The sequence below is a fragment of the Heterodontus francisci genome, chromosome 4 (genome assembly GCF_036365525.1).
Source record: "Heterodontus francisci isolate sHetFra1 chromosome 4, sHetFra1.hap1, whole genome shotgun sequence".
NCBI lineage: Eukaryota > Metazoa > Chordata > Chondrichthyes > Heterodontiformes > Heterodontidae > Heterodontus > Heterodontus francisci.
In genome coordinates, this window is record NC_090374.1 from 75,551,217 (window position 1) to 75,573,880 (window position 22,664).

General features: G+C 45.7%; 2 protein-coding genes across 2 annotated transcripts in view; one reads left to right on the forward strand and one right to left on the reverse strand.

The window, feature by feature from the left end:
* LOC137368596 (carnitine O-palmitoyltransferase 2, mitochondrial-like) overlaps window positions 1-3,540 on the reverse strand; it is a 36,362-nt gene extending 32,822 nt beyond the window's left edge. Inside the window, exons 1-3 of the mRNA XM_068028742.1 lie at window positions 3,527-3,540; window positions 2,733-2,887; window positions 1,625-1,731 (exon numbers count right to left, since the gene is read on the reverse strand). Of these exons, the coding sequence (XP_067884843.1) occupies window positions 1,625-1,731; window positions 2,733-2,887; window positions 3,527-3,540 (276 nt within the window). The remainder of the gene's footprint in view (window positions 1-1,624; window positions 1,732-2,732; window positions 2,888-3,526) is intronic.
* The window catches only part of arsk (arylsulfatase family, member K), a 234,335-nt gene that overhangs the window by 198,967 nt on the left and 12,704 nt on the right, over window positions 1-22,664 (forward strand). The gene's annotated exons all lie outside the window — the stretch shown is intronic.

Genomic DNA, 22,664 nt, shown 5'->3' on the forward strand with positions numbered 1-22,664 from the left:
TTCCATTTGATGTTAGTGCCTTTGAATAAATACTCATTTGGTGATGTCATCACCCTCAATTTGTAATGATATGCATTTAACACTGTCATAATACCATGTTTTGTTATAATTCCTGTAGTTGGTTCTCCCAATGGCTTAGTGAGTTAATCCTGTGTATAAGTGAGCCATGTGGTCCAGGAAGATCTCAGGTTCCATCACCAGTCTGTAATAATTAATTTATCTCAGCTGGGACAGTCTTTGGAGCAATATCTTGACTTCATTGTTAGGGCGAGGTTCTTGTTTCTGATAGAAATCCAGCAACTGTACTTAGCCATCAGGCTCAGCCCTGATGCTCTCCATTGTTAAATAAATAAGGACACTCATTGTCAAAACATACTCTCATTGTTACTGAGGATGCTCTAGCATCTTAGCCAAGTGACCATTATTCATGTGTAAAAGAATTCAAAGCCTTCAGGAGAGAAGTTTGAGATGCATTTTGGCAGAAAGGATAGGAAGAGGCAATATAGACATAATGGCACAGTTCTAAAGAGGGACAGAAGGACCTGGGGGTTCATGTGCACAGATCTTAAAAGGAGGCAGGACATATTGAGAGAGTAGTTAGCAAAGCATATGGGATCTTGGACTTCATAAATATAGATATTGAGTACAAAAGCAGAAAAGTTATGCTGAACCTTTATAAAGCTCTGGTTAGGCCACAACTAGAGTATTGTGTCTAGTTCTAGTCACCACACTTAAGGAAGAATGTAAGGGTTCTGAGAGGGTGCAGAGGAGTTTTACCAGATTGCTTCCAGGGGACAAGGTTAGGTTGGAGAAGCCGGGGTTGTTCTCCTTGAAGCAAAGGAGATTGAGGGGAGATTTGATAGAGGTCTACAAGGTTATGATAGGTTTAGATAAGGTAGACAAAGAAAAGCTGTTCTCATTCTTCTTCTTCTTCTTTGGCCTCCTTGTCTCGAGAGACAATGGGGAAGCGCCTGGAGGTGGTCAGTGGTTTGTGGAGTAGTGTCTGGAGTGGCTATAAAGGCCAATTCTAGAGTGACAGACTCTTCCACAGGCATTGCAGATAAAATTGGTTGTCGGGACTGTTACACAGTTGGCTCTCTCCTTACACTTCTGTCTTTTTTCCTGCCAACTGCTAAGTCTCTTTGACTTGCCACTCTTTATGGCTTTATGGCTGTCCACCAGCTCTGGCAATCACTGGCAACCGACTCCCACGACTTGTGGTCAATGTCACAGGACTTCATGTCGCGTTTGCAGACGTCTTTAAAGCGGAGACATGGATGGCTGGTGGGTCTGATACCAGTGATGAGCTCGCTGTACAATGCTTCCTTGGGGATCCTGCCATCTTCCATGCGGCTCACATAGCCAAGCCTTCTCAAGCGCTGCTGGCTCAGTAGGGAGTATATGCTGGGGATGTTGGCTGCCTCGAGGACTTGTGTGTTGGAGATACGGTCCTGCCCCTGATGCCAAGGATTCTCCGGAGGCAGTGAAGATGGAATGAGTTGAGACGTCGCTCTTGGCTGACAGACGTTGTCCAGGTCTCGCTGCCGCAGAGCAAGATATTGAGGACACAGGCTTGAAAAACTTGGACTTTTGTGTTCCGTGTCAGTGCGCCATTTTCCCACACCCTCTTGGCCAGTCTTGACATAGCAGTGGACGCCTTTCCCAAACGCTTGCTGATTTCCGCATCGAGAGACAGGTTACTGGTGATAGTTGAGCCTAGGTAGGTGAACTCTTGAACACAGGCCTTGGATATAAGAGCGTGTGACCCCGCAACAATCTGTCCAGATTATCTTTAGCAACAGATTCTACCACATCTGTGCGCTGTTAGCTGTAGCTCAGTTGCTAGTACTTTTGCCTCTGAGTCAGAAGGTTGTGGGTTTATGTCCCATTCCAGGACTTAAATACAGAAAATAAGGCTGATTGACACTCCGGTGCAGTACTGAGGAAGTGCTGTATTGTTGAAGGTGCTGTCTTTTGGGTGAGATGTTAAAATGAAGCATAGTCTGCCCTCTCAGGCAGATGTAAAAGATCCCATATCACAATTTCAAAGAAGAGCAGGGGAATTATCCTTGGTGTCCTGGCAATAGATAGCCCTCAATCAACATTACAGAAACAGATTATCTGGTCAATATCACATTGCTGTTTATGGGAGCTTGCAGTGCGCAACATGACAGTTGCATTTCCTACATTACAACAGTGACTACACTTCAAAAGTACTTCATTGATTCTTCCTGACCAGTATGCCTTTCTCAATCAAATTCTTTGATGTATCGATGAAATGTGCCTTTCTCACTTATTTTCCAATTGTGGAAATTCTGCTCAGCAAGTCTGTACAGGCACAAAGTTAATTTCCTGTGTTTGCCAAGAGATTCATTTCTGTTTGTTAAGTTATTAAATTGTGATAATTACTGCTGTGCTGTGATTGGTTTATTGCTGTTCACCAAACTTGATTATCAATGAGCTGAGAGGAAGCTTCAGCAATTTCATCCTGTCCCTGTGATAGTGTCATGCAGGCCCCCACCTGCCAAATGAGGCACATTAATTTCTCCACATGGACATTATATTTAAACTGTTGCTGGGAAGAAGAGAATGCCTGTGACAAGGGGTTACCAGGTCCCTGGCTGGAAAAACGTTTTTGCATATTAACAGACAGTGATTAGAACTGTCACTATCGCCTGCTCCAATAGAAACCACAAACAGACGTGGTCAAACCAGTTAGTTACATGACTAACCTGCTTGGCAGTCTAGGTTTTTTCTGAATTGTACAGTTTTGAACTGAGAGCCTGCAGAAAACTGATTGCTCCTGCATTGAAAAACCTCTCCTGGCTGGTTCGTCACAGCCTTTCCTGTCTGCTCCCATCTCTTTCTCACGGAACTCCAAAACCCACTGAAGACACATGAACCCCAAGAGAGAGAAAATTCTCCTACAGTGAACAAGGTTTAAGAAGAATACTGGGCTCCAACGAAAAGCAACATCTAGCTACAATCAAGGACACTACAGTAAGCTCGAAGAATCGTAACACAAAAAATCTCCTCAGATATTGCCTCAAACTTTTCCACTTTATTTCTTCTGTTTTCTTTCTGCCTCTATCTGCATGTATGTTTCATGTATGCATGCTAGCATGTGCGTGTCATGTATCTGTCGGTGTCAACCGAATTAGAGTTTAAGGTTAAGTTTAATAAAATTTCACTTTTCTTCCTTAAACCTGAGAAAACCTGTTGCGCTAGTTTCTTTGTCTTATAATTGGAAGGCAGTGAACAAGGATTCACCAAGGGGGAGCTAAAAACACAGTGTGTTTAAAAATAAAACCCTGTTATAGTAAGACCAGGTGAAGGCGGAAAGTGAACCCTAGACCACTTTCTCATCTGGTCGTAACAATAGTCATGATAGTAGTTCAGTTAAGACCTCGGGGTGGATTTTATGCTGGTGGTGGAGGTCTCGACATTGGGGGAAACCGTCGCTGAGATCCCCGCATCGCCTCATGTACGGAAGGCCGCCCGAATTTAATGCCAATCAGGCACTTACCTTCTCAGCGGCATGTCTTCTGTAGGATTTATGACCCCATCGCTGGAAGTTCCGGCCTTGCAGAGCTGCCGGCCAATCAGAGGAGCGGCACTGCAACCAGGCTTAAGGTAGGTTAGGGTGGGAGGGGTCTCGTGGGGTGGGGATCGTCGGGGGATGGGGGATGCGGGGGGTGGGGGAAGGGGTCAGCAGCAAGGGCAGGGTGGTGGCCCTCAGCAGGCACCCTACTCCCCCCTTCCCAATGCTGGGTCCCTTGTTCAGGGACTGTACCTTTGAATGGGCCCCCCCATCCCCCCCCCCCCCACCCCACCCGTGCATGGTTTTGCAAGCCCTGCCTCCGGTCTGGTGACAGGGCTGCCCACTGCACAGGTAATTGCAGCTGTGGTGGGAAGAGGGCCCTATTTAGGGATTAATTACCCAGTTAAGAGCCTCAATTTTCCATTCACAGGCCTTCCTGCCCTGGAACTAAACTTCAGTGGAGGCGGGACCCCGCCACCATTCCACATGATTTCATGCTCTCCCTGCCTCCAAACTTGCCACAGGGGAGAGTATAAAATTCCATTCCAAATCTCTGGCGTATGGCATTTTTGCTTCCTATCTCCAAAATAAAGTAGTACCTGAGGCGTTCATAGGAATTCACAATTGACCAGATCTAAATCTGAAATCAGAAAAGATCTTGGTGAAAAGATGGTATGCAAAATATAATACATGCTAACAAAGAAGGCTGTTGGATCCTGAAGATTTTATTAAGATCAAAGGTACTTCAGGTATGAAACATACAAAGTGTCCCAGTTCAGGATCCACCGAGTAAAACTTCCTTCTCTGTGACCGATCCTGCTGGGACATGCAGGGGGTCATTTTATTGCATTGGGCTGGTGGGCATCAATGTCAATATCAGGAACCTACCTGCACTATAGGTCCTCAAAATGTTGCATTGGTGACCGGGCTGAAAGTGTTGCCAGGACCTTCTCGGAAACACCAGCCTGTGCTCCTGGTGGCCGCAATGCCACTCTAAACATTTTCCACTTACTGCTTCTACAGAGATCCAGCCTACAGTCCCAGCCTGAATCCCTAGGTAGGGCCGACTTCTGCCCTTCAGCAGGCTGGTACGCCACTACTTATTAGGCAAATCTACTCCCAAGCTCACAACAGCATCTTGTGAGGTTAGGGATGTGAAAACTCACATCTGAGGGAGATCAAGCCTCTTGGCCCTAGTTAAGGGCCTCAATTGGTCCATTCACAGGCCTTCCCGCCCTGGAACTAAACTTTGGCGGAGGCGGGACCCCGCCACCATCCCACATGATTTTATGTTCTCCCTGCCTCCAAGTCATTGGAAAGAATATGCTCAGGCCCCAACCAAGGCCACAGGAGACACCTGCCTAAGACCAGAATCTAGTTTGCAGTTGGATTTTCCATTGGAGTTACAGCAGGAGTCCACTGGAATGGCCAAGCAATTTTGGCTCCAAAGGGTCTAAGAAACCAGACTATTCATTTTTTGTTTTTAAAAATTTTTCTTTGAAACTTGAGATTAAGAAAAAGGTATTAATTATTCAGAGTTGATCCAGACTATACATTAGCAGAGGTCCTGATATAAAGGATAAATGCTACGAACAATGGGAATGCTGGATGTCAGAATTAATGATCAGACAGTCAGATTGTCCAGTTCCATATAACTGGTTACTGTTATTTGATACCATGGATGAGCTGCACTGTTTAGTCAAGATAACATTCATGATGAATTATTTTTAAAGATGATTTTTGTCCCTTCGATAAACATTTAACAGAAAGTGATAAATCATTAAACTCCAACAGTTGTTTTCCTTTCATCCATGTGCAGTAGAAAATTGCACACTTAAACAAATGTTTCCTTGGCAACCACAGTAACATCTATCAGCAAAATAACCAAGATAATTTAGCAAATTAAAGTACATCTTGCAGTTGTAGCCAGAACAAGAATGACAAAATCAATGCTTTTAAAGTTAGATTTTATGCTTCTTGGACTTCATGACAGCACCACATATCACCTCACCTTAAAATCCAACTCTGATATAAGTTGCAAAACAAATGATTTGTACTCATTTCAGTTTCTACTAAGGATTAAGACCAACCAAAAAAGTCAGAAACCAGCCGGATAGTGAAGTTTTCTAAGAGATTGACAATCGGTGATAACCAACATAGGTAACTGTCCCAGACACTGCCATTACCATCCCCGGGTATGTCCTGTCCCACGGGCAGGACAGACCGAGCAGAGATGGTGGCACAGTGGTATACAGTAGGGATGGAGTTGCCCTTGGAGTCCTCAACATCGTCTCCAGACCCCATGAAATCTCATGGCAACAGGTCAAACATGGGCAAGGAAACCTCCTGCTGATTGCCACCTACTGCCCTCCCTCAGCTGATGAGTCAGTACTCCTCCATGTTGAACACCACTTGGAGGAAGCACTGAGGGTGGCAAGGGCACAGAATGTACTCTGGGTGGGGGACTTCAATGTCCATCACCAAGAGTGGCTCAGTAGCACCACTACTGACCGAGCTGGCCGAGTCCTAAAGGACATAGCTGCTAGACTGGGTATGCGGCAGGTGGTGAGGGAACCAACAAGAAGGAAAAACATACTTGACCTTGTCCTGACCAATCTGCCTGCCGCAGATGCATCTGTCCATGACAGTATTGGTAGGAGTGATCACTGCACAGTCCTTGTGGGGACAAAGTCCCGCCTTCACACTGAGGATACCCTCCATCGTGTTGTGTGGCACTACCACCGTACTATATGGGATAGATTTCGAACAGATCCAGCAATGCAAAACTGGGCATCCATGAGGCGCTGTGGGCCATCAGTAGCAGCAGAATTGTACTCAATCACAATCTGTAACCTCATGGCCCGGCATATCCCCACTCGACCATTACCATCAAGCCAGGAGACCAACCCTGGTTCAATGAAGAGTGCAGGAGGGCATGCCAGGAGCAGCACCAGGCATACCTCAAAATGAGGTGTAAACCTGGTGAAGCTACAACACAGGACTACTTGCGTGCGAAACAGCGTAAGCAGCATGCAATAGACAAAGCTAAGCAATCCCATTACCAACAGATCAGATCTAAGCTCTGCAGTCCTGTCACATCCAGCCGTGAATGGTGGTGGACAATTAAACAACTAACTGGAGGAGTTGGCTCCACAAATATCCCCATCCTCAATGATGGGGGAGCCCAGCGAATCAGTGCAAAAGATGAGGCTGAAGCATTTGCAACAATCTTCAGCCAGAAGTGCCAAGTTGATGATCCATCTTGGTCTCCTCCTGAAGTCCCCAGCATGACAGATGCCAGTCTTCAGCCAATTCGATTCACTCCAAATGACTGAAAGCACTGGATACTGTAAAGGCTACGGGCCCTGACAATATTCCGGCAATAGTACTGAAGACCTGTGCTCCAGAACTTGCTGCACCCCTAGCCAAGCTGTTCCAGTACAGCTACAACACTGGCATCTACCCAGCATTGTGGAAAATTGCCCAGGTATGTCCTGTCCACACAAAGCAGGACAAGTCCAACCTGGCCAATTACTGCCCCATCAGTCTACTCTCAATCAACAGTAAAGTGATGGAAGGTGTCATCAACAGTGCCATCAAGCGGAATTGGCTGAGCAATAACCTGCTCAATGACGCTCAGCTTGGGTCCCGCCAGGGCCACTCAGCTCCTGACCTCAGCCTTGGTTCAAATATGGACAAAAGAGCTGATCTCCAGAGGTGAGCTGTGAGTGACTGCCCTTGACATCAAGGCAGCATTTGACCAAGTATGGCATCAAGGAGCCCTAGTAAAGCTGAAGTCAATGGGAATCAAGGGGAAAACTCTCTGCTGGTTGGAGTCATACCTGGCTCAAAGGAAGATGGCTGTGGTTGTTGGCGGTCAATTATCTCAGCTCCGGAACATCACGCAGGAGTTCCTCAGGGTAGTGTCCTAGGCCCAACCATCTTCAGCTGCTTCATCAATGACCTTCCTTCAATCATAAGGTCAGAAGTGAGGATGTTCGCTGATGATTGCACAATGTTCAGCACCACTCGCGACTCCTCAGGTACTGAAGCAATCTGTGTAGAAATGCAGCAAGACCTGGACAATATCCAGGCTTTGGCTGATAAGTGGCAAGTAAGATTCGTGCCACACAAATGCCAGGCAATGACCATCTCCAACAAGAGAAAATCTAACCATCTCCCCTTGACATTCAATGGCATTACCATCACTGAATCCCCCACTATCAACATCCTAGGGGTTAACATTGAACAGAAACTGAACTGGAGTAGTCATATAAATACCGTGGCTACAAGAGCAGATCAGAGGCTAGGAATCCTGCGGTGAGTAACTCACCTCCTGACTCCCCAAAGCCTGTCCACCATCTACAAGGCACAAGTCAGGAGTGTGATTGAATACTCTCCACTTTCCTGGATGGATGCAGCTCCAACAACACTCAAGAAGCTCGACACCATCCAGGACAAAGCAGCCCGCTTAATTAGCATCCCATCCACAAACATTCACCCCCTCTACCACCGACGCACAGTGGCAGCAGTGTGTACCATCTACAAGATGCACTGCAGCAACGCACCAAGATCCTTAGTCAGCATCTTCCAAACCAATGACCTCTACCAACTAGAAGGACAAAGGCAGCAAATGCATAAAACACCACCATCTGCAAGTTCCCCTCCAAGTCACACACCATCCTGACTTGGAACTATATCGCCGTTCCTTCACTGTCGCTGGGTCAAAATCCTGGAACTCCCTTCCTAACAGCACTGTGGGTGTACCTACCTCACATGGACTGCAGTGGTTCAAGAAGGCGGCTCACCACCACTTTCTCAAGGGCAATTAGGGATGGGCAATAAATGCTGGCCTAGCCAGCGACGCCCACATCGCATGACTGAATAAAAAAAACTGTTCTTTGTTTGGATAAGCATTATCCAATAGATCTCTGATGTGTGTGTTCTACTGTGACACTCAAGCAGAAACAAAAATATTTTCCCTGAAATGATGCCACAGTGACAAATCAATACCACAAAATAACTTCAAGTAACTTTCTGAAGCTCCGTGAATGGGCTTGAATTTCAAATTGCTGCTCGAGTATCAGCCGCCAATTTTAGAAACAATGGAAATGAAAGTCAGGCAGTTTCTATAATGGCCAGTTGACATCCAATACCAGTTTGACACTTGGGAAGCAACTTGAAAATCTAGCTCAATATCATCACTTGTCATTTTGTCATTTGGAAGTTAACTGCCCAGCTTTGTTTTGATAATATATCATGCTACTTCTTCTTCTTTGGACCCCTTGTCTCGAGAGACAATGGGTAAGCGCCTGGAGGTGGTCTGTGGTTTGTGAAGCAGCGCCTGGAGTGGCTATAAAGGCCAATTCCAGAGTGACAGACTCTTCCACAGGTGCTGCAGATAAAATCAGTTGTCGGGGCTGTTACACAGTTGGCTCTCTCCTTGCGCTTCTGTCTTTTTTCCTGTCAACTGCTAAGTCTCTTCGACTCGCCACGCTTTAGCCCCGCCTTTATGGTTGCCCGCCAGCTCTGGCGATCGCTGGCAACTGACTCCCACAACTTGTGATCAATGTCATAGGAATTCATGTCGCGCTTGCAGACATCTTTAAAGCAGAGACAAGGACGGCCGGTGGGTCTGATACCAGTGACGAGCTCGCTGTTCAATGTGTCCTTGGGGATCCTGCCATCTTCCATGCGGCTTACATGGCCAAGCCATCTCAAGCGCCGCTGGCTTAGTAGGGTGTATATGCTGGGGATGTTGGCCGCCTCGAGGACTTCTGTGTTGGAGATACGGTCCTGCCACCTGATGCCAAGGATTCTCCCGAGGCAGCGAAGATGGAATGAATTGAGACGTCGCTCTTGGCTGACGTACGTTGTCCAGGCCTCGCTGCTGTAGAGCAAGGTACTGAGGACACAGGCTTGATAAACTCGGACTTTTGTGTTCTGTCAGTGCGCCATTTTCCCACACTCTCTTGGCCAGTCTGGACATAGCAGAGGAAGTATTTCCCATGCGCTTGTTGAATTCTGCATCGAGAGACAGGTTACTGGTGATAGTTGAGCCTAGGTAGGTGAACTCTTGAACCACTTCCAGAGTGTGGTCGCCGATATTTATGAATGGGGCATTTCTGACGTCCTGTCCCATGATGTTCGTTTTCTTGAGGCTGATGGTTAGGCCAAATTTGGTGCAGGAAGCCGCAATCCTGTCTATGAGTCTCTGCAGACACTCTTCAGTGTGAGATGTTAATGCAGCATCGTCAGCAAAGAGGAGTTCCCTGATGAGGACTTTCCATACTTTGGTTTTCGCTCTTAGACGGGCAAAGTTGATCAACCTGCCCCCTGATCTTGTGTGGAGGAAAATCCCTTCTTCTGAAGACTTGAATGCATGTGAGAGCAGCAGGGAGAAGAAAATCCCAAACAGTGTAAGTGCGAGAACACAGCCCTGTTTCACACCACTCAGGATAGGAAAGGGGTCTGATGAAGCACCGCTATGCTGCATTGTGGCATTCATATTGTTATGGAATGAGGTGATGATACTTAGTAGCTTTGGTGGGCATCCAATCTTTTCTAGTAGTCTGAAGAGACCATGTCTGCTGACGAGGTCAAAGGCTTTGGTGAGCCTTGGTGCTACTGGTTATAATATATATCCACATAGACATCTAACAGTTAATGCTGGTCTGTTATAAAGTGCTGCCACAAATCGAGGTAAAACATTATAATACTTGAGCCTAAACCCCTAATAGAGTATCTTACACTCGTTATGATAGATGTATATATTCTTGTAGATGGCTGTACTGCTCAGTAATTTTATAGTTGCAATGATGCGTCTAACTAATCAGGATACCTGTTACTGCAAACTCAGAAAACAGTTTCAATATGCACAAAAATAAAAGCAAAATACTGCGGATGCTGGAAATCTGAAATAAAAACAAGAAATGCTGGAATCACTCAGCAGGGTCACTGACCCGAAACGTTAACTCTGCTTCTCTTTTCACAGATGCTGCCAGACCTGCTGAGTGATTCCAGCATTTCTTGTTTTTATTTCAATATGCACAAAATGCCTTTAATGCAATTTCTTAGTCAGAGAACATTCTTGTCCATGGTAACTGTCATCAGATTATAACACTCAAGTAAGCATTGTTATGACCAGTTGAGCAAGGTGTCTAGGGGTCTTATTATAACAGGGTTTTGTTTTTAAACACACTGTGTTTTGAGCTCACCCTTGGTGAATTCTTGTTCACTGCTTTCTAATCATAAGGTAAAGAAATGAGCACAGACCGGCTTTCTTAGGTTTTAAAGAAGAAAAGTGAAACTTATTGAAACTTAAACTAAAACTCTAATTCAGTTAACATCTACGGATACACACTGCACCCCACACTAGCATGCATATACGATACACACAAAAAATAGGGACAGAAAAGAGCAGAAGAAAAATAAAGTGAAAAAGTTTGAGGAAATCTCTGAAGGGCGTTTGTTACTGTGCTTCAAGCTTACTGTAGAGTCCTTGATTGTAGATCGTCTTGCTTTTCGTTGGGGCCCAATATTCTTCTTAAACCTTGTTCACTGTAGGAGACTTTTCTCTCTTGTGGTTCATGTGTCTTCAATGGGTTTCAGTTCCATGAGAAAGAGATGGGAGCAGGCAGGAGAGAGATGTTCTCAGTCCAGGAGCAAAGAGCTTTCTGAGTTCCAACACTGTTTCTCTAATTTAAAACTCCCCTAGTTGACTCGTAGGTGGTCACGTGATCGACTGGTTTGACCAGGTCTCTTTTGTGTATTGGGAGCAGGGACTGTTTCCTTTGTTCCAACGCTGTCTGCTAGTATGCAAAAAAGGTCTTTCCAGTCATGGGCTTGGCAACCCTTGTAATAGGCCTTCTTTTCCTCCCAGCAACAATTTTAAAATTTAATGTCCAGGTGGCGAAATCTATGACAGCATATAAAAATAATCTTTTAATAATCATACCTAAGCTTCAGGCTTCAGCCTCAATCAGTTTCAAAGCAGTTGTGTTTTACATCTGCATTTTTTAATGTTTATTTCTTTCCTATTGTTTTATTTTTATGTGGAAGGTAATGTACATGAAGCTATTTACTTTTGCATTATACTACTTTCTGACTATTTCCTTGGGCTACAAAAGTTCTATTTAAAATTAATTTTTCATTTTAGAAGTATACTTAAATTGTTTTACTTAAAGGTTACATGCAAGAATCTGCTCAGGAAAGTGATGTGTCATGCAGGACCCCACCTGCCAAGAATGGGGCACACATTATTTCTCCACATGAACATTAAAACTTAAAGTTGTTGCGGGGAAGAAAAGAGGGCCTATCACAAGGAATTGCCAGGCCCCTCGCTGGAAAGACCTTTTTTACATACTAGCAGAATGTGCTGGAACAAAGAAAGCAGTCCCTGCTTCCCCAATACACAGAAGACCTGGTCAGACCAGTTTAGTCACATGACTAACTGGCAGTTGGAGTTTTTTGAATTTGAACTTGCCACAGCATTTTAAAACTCAGAAAGCTGTTTGCTCCTGGACTGAAAAGACCTCTCTCCTGTTTGCTCTCATCTCGCTCTCGCCAGCTTCGGAAACCATTGAAGACGTATGAACCCCGAGGGAGAAAAGTCTCTGAACAGTGAACAAGGTTTAAGAAGAATACTGGGCCCCAACGAAAAGCAAGACGACATACAATCAAGGACTCTACAGAGAGCTCGAAGCACAGTAAAAAAAAACCCTCTTCAGAAATTGCTTCAAGCCTCTCTATTATTTTTTTCTTCTGCTCTTTTCTGTCTCTATTTGCATGTGCATATCATGTATGCATGCTAGCGTGGGGCACGGCGTGTATCCATAGGCGTTAACCAAATTAGAGTTTAAGTTTAAGTTTTAATAAATTTCACTTTTCTTCTTTAAACCTAAGAAAGCTTGTTTGTGCTCATTTCTTTGCCTTATAATTGGAAAGCGGTGAACAAGAATTCATCAAGGGGGAGCTCAAAACACAATGTTTAAAATAAAATCCTGTTACAATAAGACCAGGTAAAGGCTGAAAGAGACCTCTAGACACCTTGCTCATCTGGTCGTAACAGATGTGATAAATATCTTCACAGTACAGGGTAAACTGGGCAGCTCATTCGTGACAAGATCAAACATGAATTATGGCCACATCACAGTGGAAGATATTAATCACATTTTAAGGTTGGACATGACATGATATCCTATTTATTAAATAAATTCAAAAAACCTGAAATGCAAATGGCTTGGAATCATAGGTCGTGAATTTTGTAGGGTCGAGGAAGGTGCAGTGTTGGCAGTTTTTACGGGGGTGGCTGAAACTTTGGGCGATATCAAGGTCTATGAGGTATCTGCTCCACTTAACTTATGTTCCAAGTAAGTAAGGACAGGAGCAAGAGTGCAGGTTCTGGTGATAACCCCTAGTATTTATGTGTCTTGCTGTGACTGTCTGTTGCATCTGTATCCATTAGATCGTAGGCTGTTCTGCTGTAGATCGATGAAGTGTGTGTCAGTCTTGGCATCTTGGCTATATGTCAGTGTGCCAACCAGCTACCAGTAGGCCAGGAATGGGAGTATAATTTGCTCTTGTTACAGCCTTTGTAAGCACATGAATTTTCAGACTGAGTGCCAGGGACAATTCTGTGATCTGAACACAGTGGTAGCACCTAACATGCCAGCCACGTGCAGAATTGACCTCATGTCATTTTATGAGGTTGCTTCCTTTAAATTATAGAACCATGTTCTCTGCATAGATCAGCTAATGCACAGATAGCATGTTGCAACTTCTGGCTGGATGACTTGTAGAAGAACTGATTCTTGTTCTTAAATCTGGATTGCCTATTTCACAAAGGAAACATTTTATAGCACTTGACCATGGTAGAAAGGAAGTGATATAGATGTTCAGCGTTATAAAATAGACATTTCTGATTTCATTTTATAACGGCCTATGAGGAGAAGATAAGGAAGAAAGACACAGTGGCTAGCCTCCAGCACTGATATGTACCCACTTTATGGCAGGGGTTGGGGGTAGTTTAGTAAATTGCAAGAAACAGCATCAGTTGAATCACTAAGAATAAGTGAGGAAAAATAAGTGGAGGAACAGAAACATACTAGCTAGAGAATCACTCCTTCAGTTGCTGATCCCTGGTTGGAAACCTTACACAATCTCACAAACAAAGTCTGATCTTTGCATTATGTGCAGTCATTTGAGAGTGTGAACAGCTGGCAAAACTTAGGGGTAATAATTAAAGCTCATTATCTGCGTTTTCTGCATTTTACTGCAAACCATGATGGAGAGCATAGTGACTTCATGGTCACCTGCAGTGGAACCCACATTGACCAAGGTCTTGACTGGAGGCATGAATGTTCTCATGAATGTTTTGACTGGGCCTGCAGTCTTCTCCGACACAGTTCACTGGCATGTGAGAGATTTCCCAGTAGCAGGGTGAGGACAGCAGTTGGAACAGATAATGAACATGGCTATCAGTGCAATGCCACATCCACCAGACACAGCAGCCATGCTCATTAATTTACTGATGTGCCAGACAGTGCGCAGGACAAGACAAGGCAACGGAAGAATTTGACATTGCACCAGCAGCTGCAGAGCCATGTTATGACTGCCACTTCCATCTTGAAAGGCATGCACTAACATCCAGTAGCTAGCACTCACACTTCCTACTGCTGCTGGAGAATTACTTCCAAGAAAGATACAGTTAAGTAGTGGAAGGCACACATCATACACTATTAAAAATGGGAAACATCAAGGTGAGAAGCATTAGGCTGACTTTCCCTAGACCCTGGAAAGCGGGTATGGAGGGATTGGGGTGTGGGTGTGGGGGCGGGGGGCACGCAAATTCTGAAAAAAAGGTGTTGGGCAAATTTGTTGGCGATTTCCTACCTCCGACTGCTTTTCCCAGGGTTGAGCTGCGTCCAATGCTGTTGTTGAGTGACTAATTATTGGCAGCTTTCACACCACAGGGCAATTTTGACGGCATTGTATGGGCCCCCCCCCACCCCCCGCTGTGTCTGCACCAAGACAAGTAAGAGGAGATGGTTGTACAGCGGGAGGTCGAGGATGCGTTACTGCTGAAGGTGTTTTTAAGGGTTTTGGCAGAAAATGGCAAAACTGCTGTCTTCCCATATCACAGACTTGCAATTGAGTGTGGAGCATTTTTTTTATTCATTCGGAGGATGTGGGCGTTGCTGGCTAGGCTGGAATTTATTGCCCATCCCTAATTTCCCTTGAGAAGGTGGTGGTGAGCTGCCTTCTTGAACAGCTGCAGTCCTTGGTACACCAACAGTGCTGTTAGGAAGGGAGTGCCAGGATTTTGACCCAGTGACAGTGAAGGAACGGCGATATAGTTCCAAGTCAGAATGGTATGTAGTTTGGAGGGGAACTTGCAGGTGGTGGTGTTCCCATGCATCTGCTGCCCTTGTCCTTCTAGGTGGTAGAGGTCGCAGGTTTGGAAGTTGCTGTCTAAGAAGCCTTGGTGCATTGCTGTAGTGCATCTTGTAGATGGTACATACTGCTACCACTATGTGTCGGTGTTGAAAGGAGTGAATGTTGAAGGTGGTGATGGAGTGCCAATCAAGCGGGCTGCTCTGTCCTGGATGGTGTCGAGCTTCTTGAGTGTTGATGGAGCGGCACCCATCCAGGCAAGTGGAGAGTATTCCATCACACTCATGACTTGTGCCTTGTAGATGGTGGAGAAGCACTGGGGAGGTAGTAGGTGAGTTACTCGCCACAGAATTCCCAGCCTTTGACCTGCTCGTGTAGCCACAGCATTTATGTGGCTGGTTCAGTTCAGTAACCCCCAAGATGTTGATAGTCGGGGTAATGCCATTGAACATCAAGGGGAGATGGTTAGATTCCCTCTTGTTTGAGATGATTGTTGCCTGACACTTGTTTGGCAGGAATGTTACTTGCCACTTATCAGCTGAAGCCTGGATATTGTTCAGGACGCTGCATATGCATATGCACGGGCTGCTTCAGTTTCTGAGGAGTCACAAATGGTGCTGAACTTTGTGCAATCATCAGCAAACATCCCCACTTCTGACCTTATAATGGAGGGAAGGTCATTGCTGAAGCAGTTGAAGATGGTTGGGCCTAGGTCACTGCCCTGAGGAACCCGTGCAGTGATGTCCTGGGACTGGCATGATTCACCTCCAACAACCACAACCATCTTCCTTTGTGCTAGGTATGACTCTAACCAGCGGAGAATTTTACCCCGATTCCCATTGACTCTAGTTTTGCTAGGGCTCCTTGATGCCATTCTTAGTCAAATGCTGCCTTGATATCAAGGGCAGTCACTCTCACCCATCCTCTTGAGTTCAGCTCTTTTGTCCATGTTTGGACCAAGGCTGTAATGAGGTCAGGAGTGGCCCTGGCGGAACCCAAGCTGAGCGTCAGTGAGCAGGTTATTGCTGAGCCAGTGCTTCTTGATAGCACTGTTGACGACCCCTTCCATCACTTTGCTGATGATCAGGAGTAGACTGATATGGCGATAATTGGCTGGGTTAGATTTGTCCTGCTTTTTGTGCACAGGACATATCTGGGCAATTTTCCACACTGATGTCCAGTTTTGAGTTTCTAGATTTGTTCGAAATCTATCCCATTTATCATGGTGGTAATGCCACACAACCCGATGGTGGATACCCTTAGTGTGAAGACGGGTCTTTGGCTCCACATGGACTGTGTGGTGGTCACTCCTGCCAATACTGTCATGGACAGATGCATCTGCAACAGATAGATTGGTGAGGACGAGACCATCAATTTGGTGAAAGACGCTCTTTGGTCTGCCCGAAACTTGCTGGTCTTCCAGCGCAAAGAGTTGTCCATGCCCGAGTGTTGCAGACTGGCACATTCCAAGGTCCAGGACTATGTGCTGAGGGATGCACTAAAGCTTGGGGCAGCCGCTGCAAAGGCTCAATGGGGAAAGACCACTGTGTAAGGTCCTCCCACCAAAGTGAACTGAGGGGCTGGATCCATGGGAAACCCCTCGGGCTGTATACACCAAATATGGTTTTGCTATAAAATGTACCTGACAGGTAGAATGGTTTGGAAGGGTTGTGAGGCAACTCACTCCTGTATTGAAGAAAACTGATTTCCTTTGCAGTTTTTGGAGTGTCATCTTGGTGCTGTTTTGAACTCTTTTGTAATGTAGTTTTTACAGATTTTTATGAATAAAGTATATTTTGGGAAAAAAAAGGTGAGGATGAGGTCAAGTAGGTTTTTCCCTCTTGTTGGTTCCCTCAACACCTGCGGTAAAGGCCTACTACCCGACCCGAACCCGACGGGACCCGACGACATGTGTTGGGTTCGGCTCAGGTCGGGCCGCTCTTCCGGGTCTGGCCTTCAGGCTCGGGTCCGAGTTGGGCCGAGTCTGAGTTGGGCCGGGTCAGGCCGGGTCCGGGTCGGACACAGACAGCAAGAATTGCAGGTAAGTGTTAAAAGTTAAAACTTACCTGAGCTGCGAGTCTGGGACGTCAAGCAAGGAAACTTCTGTGCAGTGAACATGTGAGCGTCACTGTGACATCATCACATTTATGCTGCAGCTTCCTGGAGTTGGAAGGTAAGTAAAGGGAACATTCCGGTCGTTGGGTTGGGCTTGGGTCAGGTCGGGGCGGCGGGCTCGGGGGGGAAAATGGAACGACTCGGGCCGGGTCGGGTTTGGGTCCGATGTGGTTCCAGGTCAGGTTTTCTTTTGTGACTTGAGCAGGCCTTTACCCTGCAGCACACCCAGTCGAACAGCTATGTCCTTTAGGACTCGGCCAGCTCGGCCAGCAGTGGTGCTACCGAGCCACTCTTGATGATAGACATCGAGTCCCCTACCCAGAGTACATTCTGTGCCCTTGCCACTCTCAGTGCTGCTTCCAAGTGGTATTCAACATGGAAACGAACTGATTCATCAGCTGAGTGGGGGGGAGGGCAGTAGGTGGTAATCAGCAGGAGGTTTCCCTGCCCATGTTCGATCTGATGCCATGAGACCTCATGGGGTCCAAAGTTAATGTTGAGGACTTCCAGGGCAGCTCCCTCCCGACTATATACCACTGTGCCGCCACCTTTGGTGGGCCTGTCCTGCTGGTGGGACAGGATATACCCAGGGATGGTGATGGTGGCGTCTGGGATGTTATCTGTAAGTTATGATTCCGTGAGTTTGATTATGTCAGGCTGTTGCTTAACTGGTCTGTGGGACAACTCTCCCAACTTTGCCACAAGCACCCAAATGTTAGTAAGGGGGACTTTGAAGGGTCAACAGCGCTGGATGTGCCTAGGTTTCCGGTGCCTAGGTCAATGCCGGGTGGTCTGTCCAGTTTCATTCCTTTACTTAGTCTTTGTAGCGGTTTGACACAACTGAGTGGTTTGCTAGGCCATTGAAGAGGTCATTTTAATAGTCAACCACATTGCTGTGGGTCTGGAGTCACATGTAGGCCAGACCAGGTAAGGACAGCAGATTTCCTTCCCTTAAGGGAATTGGTGAACCAGATAGGTTTTTACAACAATTGACAATGGTTTCATGGTCACCATTACACCAGCTTTTTAAATCCAGATTTTTAGTAATTGAATTCAAATTCCACCATCTGCCACAGTGGGATACGAACCCATGTCGTTAGAGCAATAGCCTGGGGATCTGTGTTACTCGTCTAGTGATCTTACCACTACATCACCACCATGGAGGCGAGTGTCTCCGATCGTCATGAGACTAATGAGGTCGCAGCCTCTTTCTTGATACTGATGGCGGCTCCAATGCTTCCCTGTTCCTCCTGTTGCTTGACCCTCAGCAGCACTCTCACAGTGAGGACTGCTGGCCTACCTTGCAGTGGGCTGCATTCTGGAATCTGCTTGCTGTCCCCATGGACAGCAACCGCAGAGACATCCTATTAATTGACCGTATCCTGTAAAATTAAGCCAGACGGCGTGCTGTGGCACTGAGCGGGATCAGGACCTGGAAATGGTCCCTCCTCCCGAATATTTTCAAATATGGGAAAATTCAGCCCATTGATTGCATTTGCATCGCATATGGTTAGGGAAAATAAAATACAATAATTATGTTTTTTAAAATTCATGCACAGGACGTTGGTGTTGCTAGCAAGGCCAGCATTAATTTCCCATCCCTAATTACCCTTGAGAAGATGGTGGTGAGCCGCTGAATTGAACCATTGCAAAGCGTGTGGTGAAGGTACTCCAACAATGCTGTTCGGTAGGGAGTTTTGACCCAGCAACAATGAAGGAATGCCAATATATTTCCAAGTTAGGATGGTGTGTGACTTGGAGAGGAACTTGCAGATGGTAGCGTTCCCACGCACCTGCTGCGCTTGTCCTTCTAGGCGGTAGAGGTCACAGATATTGGCTGTCGAAGAAGCCTTGGTGAGTTGCTGCAGTGCATTTTGTAGATGGTCCTGTAGTCTTGGTGCACAGGTGGTGGAGAGAGTGAATTTTTAAGGTGGTGGATGGGGCACCAAAAAGTGGGGTGCTTTGTCCTGGATAGTGTTGAGCTCCTTGAGTATTGTTGGAGCTGCACTCATCAGGTAAGTGGGGAGTATTCGATCACAATCCTCACTTGTGCCTTGTAGATGATGGAAAGGCTTTGGAGAGTCAGAAGATGAGTCACTCACCACAGAGTACCTAGCCTCTGACTTACTCTTGTAACCTCAATATTTACGTGGCTGGCCTAGTAAAGTTTCTGGTCAATGATGACCCCCAAGATGTTGATGGGGGCATTCGACAATGGTAATGCCATTGAATGTCAAGGGGAGATGGTTAGACTCTCTCTTGTTGGAGATGGTTATTGCCTGACACTTGTGTGGCGTGAGTATTACTTGCTACTCACCAAGTCTAAATGTTGTCCAGGTCTTGCTGCATGTGGGCACGGACTGCTTTCTAATCTGAGGATTTGCAAATGAAACTGAACACTACGCAATCATCAACGAACATCCCCACTTCTTACCTTATGATGGAGGGAAGATCATTGCTGAAGCAGCTCAAGATACTTGGGCCTAGGACACTGCCCTGAGGAACTCCTGCAGCAATGTCCTGGGGCTGAGATGATTGCCCTCCAACAATCACAACCATCTTCCTTTGTGCTAGGTATGACTCCATCTAGTGGAGAGTTTTCCCCGATTCCCATTGACTTCAATCTTACTAGGGATCCTTGATGCCACACTTGGTCAAATGTTGCTTTGATGTCACTCTCACCTGACCTCTTGAATTCAGTTCTTTTGTCCATGTTTCAATGAAAGCTGGGTAATAAGGTCTGCAGCCAAGTGGTCCTGGCAGAACCCAAAACTGGGCATCGGCAAGCACGTTATTGGTGAGGTAGTGTGGCTTGAAAGCACTGTTGATAGCAGCATTTATCACTTTGCTGATGATTGAGAGTAGGCTGATGGGACAGTAATTGGCAGGATTGGATTTGTCCTGATTCTTGTGGACAGGACCTACCTGGGCAATTTTTCACACTGTTGGGTAAATGCCAATGTTGTAGTTGTACTGGAATGGCTTGGCTAGAAGCATGGCTAGTTCTGGAGCTCAGGTTCTCAGCAGTACAGCTAAGATACTATTAGGGCTCATAGCCTTTGCTGTATCAGCTGTTTCTTGCTATCACATGGAGTGAATTGAATTGGCTGAAGACTTGTTTTTGTGATGGTGGGGACTTCAGGATGAGGTTGAGATGAACCCCATCCACTTGGCACTTCTGGCTGAAGATGGTTGCAAATGCTTCAGCCTTGTCTTTTGCACTCACATTCTGGGCTCAACCATTATTGAGGAATGGGAACTTCATGGAGCCTCCTTCTCCCATTGTTGGTTTAATCATCCACCACCATTCACATTAGTTCATTAGCATTCTCTTTGGGTTGCAACCCAGTTTTGTTAGGATGTCATCCTTTTCATGCTGCCAAAGAAATTCTCGCCAGCAGATAAGTGGGTAAGTCTTGTGCCCATACTCCAAACATTAAGGCAGCATGTCTGGGTGAGTTCTCTAGTAAGCCTTTATAATGTTTCAACAGAAGCCATCTAAAACCAGTTAATAGCCATCCCAGTGGTAACAAGCACAAAAGAGGAAAATCCATGTTGAAGAAGGCAGGCTCTCATTTAAGTGCATGTGCAGTCAATAGGCAGTCATCTCCACTTGTGTATAATAAAATTGAAAAAATATCCCACCCACTCCATTCCCTTACTCCTATCTTAAATGAACTGTCAGAAAATTTTCAATTTGGCACGACAAAGGCATACCCAGACCAATCAGCCCTGCAAAGTCCTCTCTAAAATTTGGGGACTTGACATAGTCATACTCACAGAATCCTACATTTTAGCCAACATCCCAGACTCCTCCACTGGGTATGTCCTGTCCCACTGGCACAATAGTATACTGTCAGGAGACAGCAGCCCTGGATGCCTCAGCATTGACTCTGAACCCATGAAGTTTTACAGCATCAGCGCAAACATGGGCAAGCAAGCCTGCTGCTGAATACCACCAATCGCCATCCCTCAGCTGATGAATCAGTACTCTTCCATGTTGAACACTACTTGGAAGAAGCATTGAAGGTGGCAAGGGCACAGGATGTACTTTGGGTGGGGAAACGTCAATGTCCATTGCCAAGAGTGGCTCCCTAGCACCACTACTGACTGAGCTGGCTGAGTCCTGAAGGACATAGCTGTCAGACTGGGCTTGCGGCAGATGGTGAGAGAACCAACATGAGAAAAAAAAGTTCTTGACCTCGTCCTCACCAATCTACCTGTCACAGATGCATCTACTCATGTCAGTTTTGGTAGTTGTGACCACTGCACAGTCCTTGTGGAGACACTGTCCTGTCTTCTCACTGAGGACACCATTCATCTATTGTGTGGCAGTATCATCGTGCTAAATGGGATAGATTAAGGACAGATCAAAACTGGGCATCATGAGGTGCTGTGAGCCATCAGAAACAGCAGAATTGTATTCTACCACAATCTGTACCTCATCGTCTGGCATATCCCTAACTCTACATTTATCACCAAGCCAGGGGACCAACCCTGGAACAATGATAAGTGTAGGAGAACATTCCAGGAACAGCACCAGGCATACCTAAAAATGAAGTGTCAAATTAGTGGAACAGATTAACAATGTTAAGTTCCTATGTTGTCTTATTGTATAAGTAGTTATTGCCCAATGTCAGTCTACTCTGGCATATAAGGGATGTGCAATCCAATTTCAGGGGCAACCAATGTCACTGATCCTGAGAAGGTATCTAGCACAGTGCTACTGCATGAGTTGGCTGTTAGGAGAGTTTCTGTCTGTGCCACCATTCAAACAGGTTAATGTTGCTAGGGGATGGAGCTAAGTTTCAGGTTACAGCTGACTGTTACTGGCAGTACCACCCCTATGTTGCATAGTTGCTGAAGGTGCTTTTTCAGAAAACAGCATAGGGTGAGGTCTCTGCTACTGTGGGACCTGTGAAGATGATTCTCTACATTCATAGCTGTCTCATAGCTTGTGGAAGTGAGTAGTGGTATCTTGTTAGGGGTATTCTGATTTTGGGCAAACTGGCATGCCAGTTAAGAGAGTTAACATTTCAGGTCTGTGGCCTTTCATCAGAACTGTGTTTACAGATCTGAAACATTAACTCTGCTTCTCTCGCCATAGACTCTGCCATACCTGCTGCGTATTGCCAGCACTTTCTGTTTTTATTTCAGATTTCCAGCATCTGCAGTATTTTGCTTTTATTTTTGTGTCACGAATTGTGCTGGGGAGAAAGAAAGGTTTGTACATTGGTACAAATAAAAAATATCAGAAAATAAGAACAGCTAAAGTTGACTTATGTATTGGGCATTTGAATTTCTGTCAAAATATCCATGAGGCTAATGGTACAGCAACATCAGGTGAGGGTTAAATTCAAATATCCAAAAGCTGCTGTCTGAAGTTAGTTTTGTGAAAACAGCATCTTGCTGTCCACACACTATTGAAATGTGTTGCATAGTGTAATGCTGGGCCCCCACCTGCCAAGAATGTGGCACATTAATTTTGTCATGAACATTGATTTTAAACTGTTACTGAAGTGAAGAGAGGACGTGTTGAACAAATCGGCCCTGGCTGGAAAGGACGTTTGCATATTGGCAGACGGTGTTTGGAAGGACAAAGCAGCCATTCCCT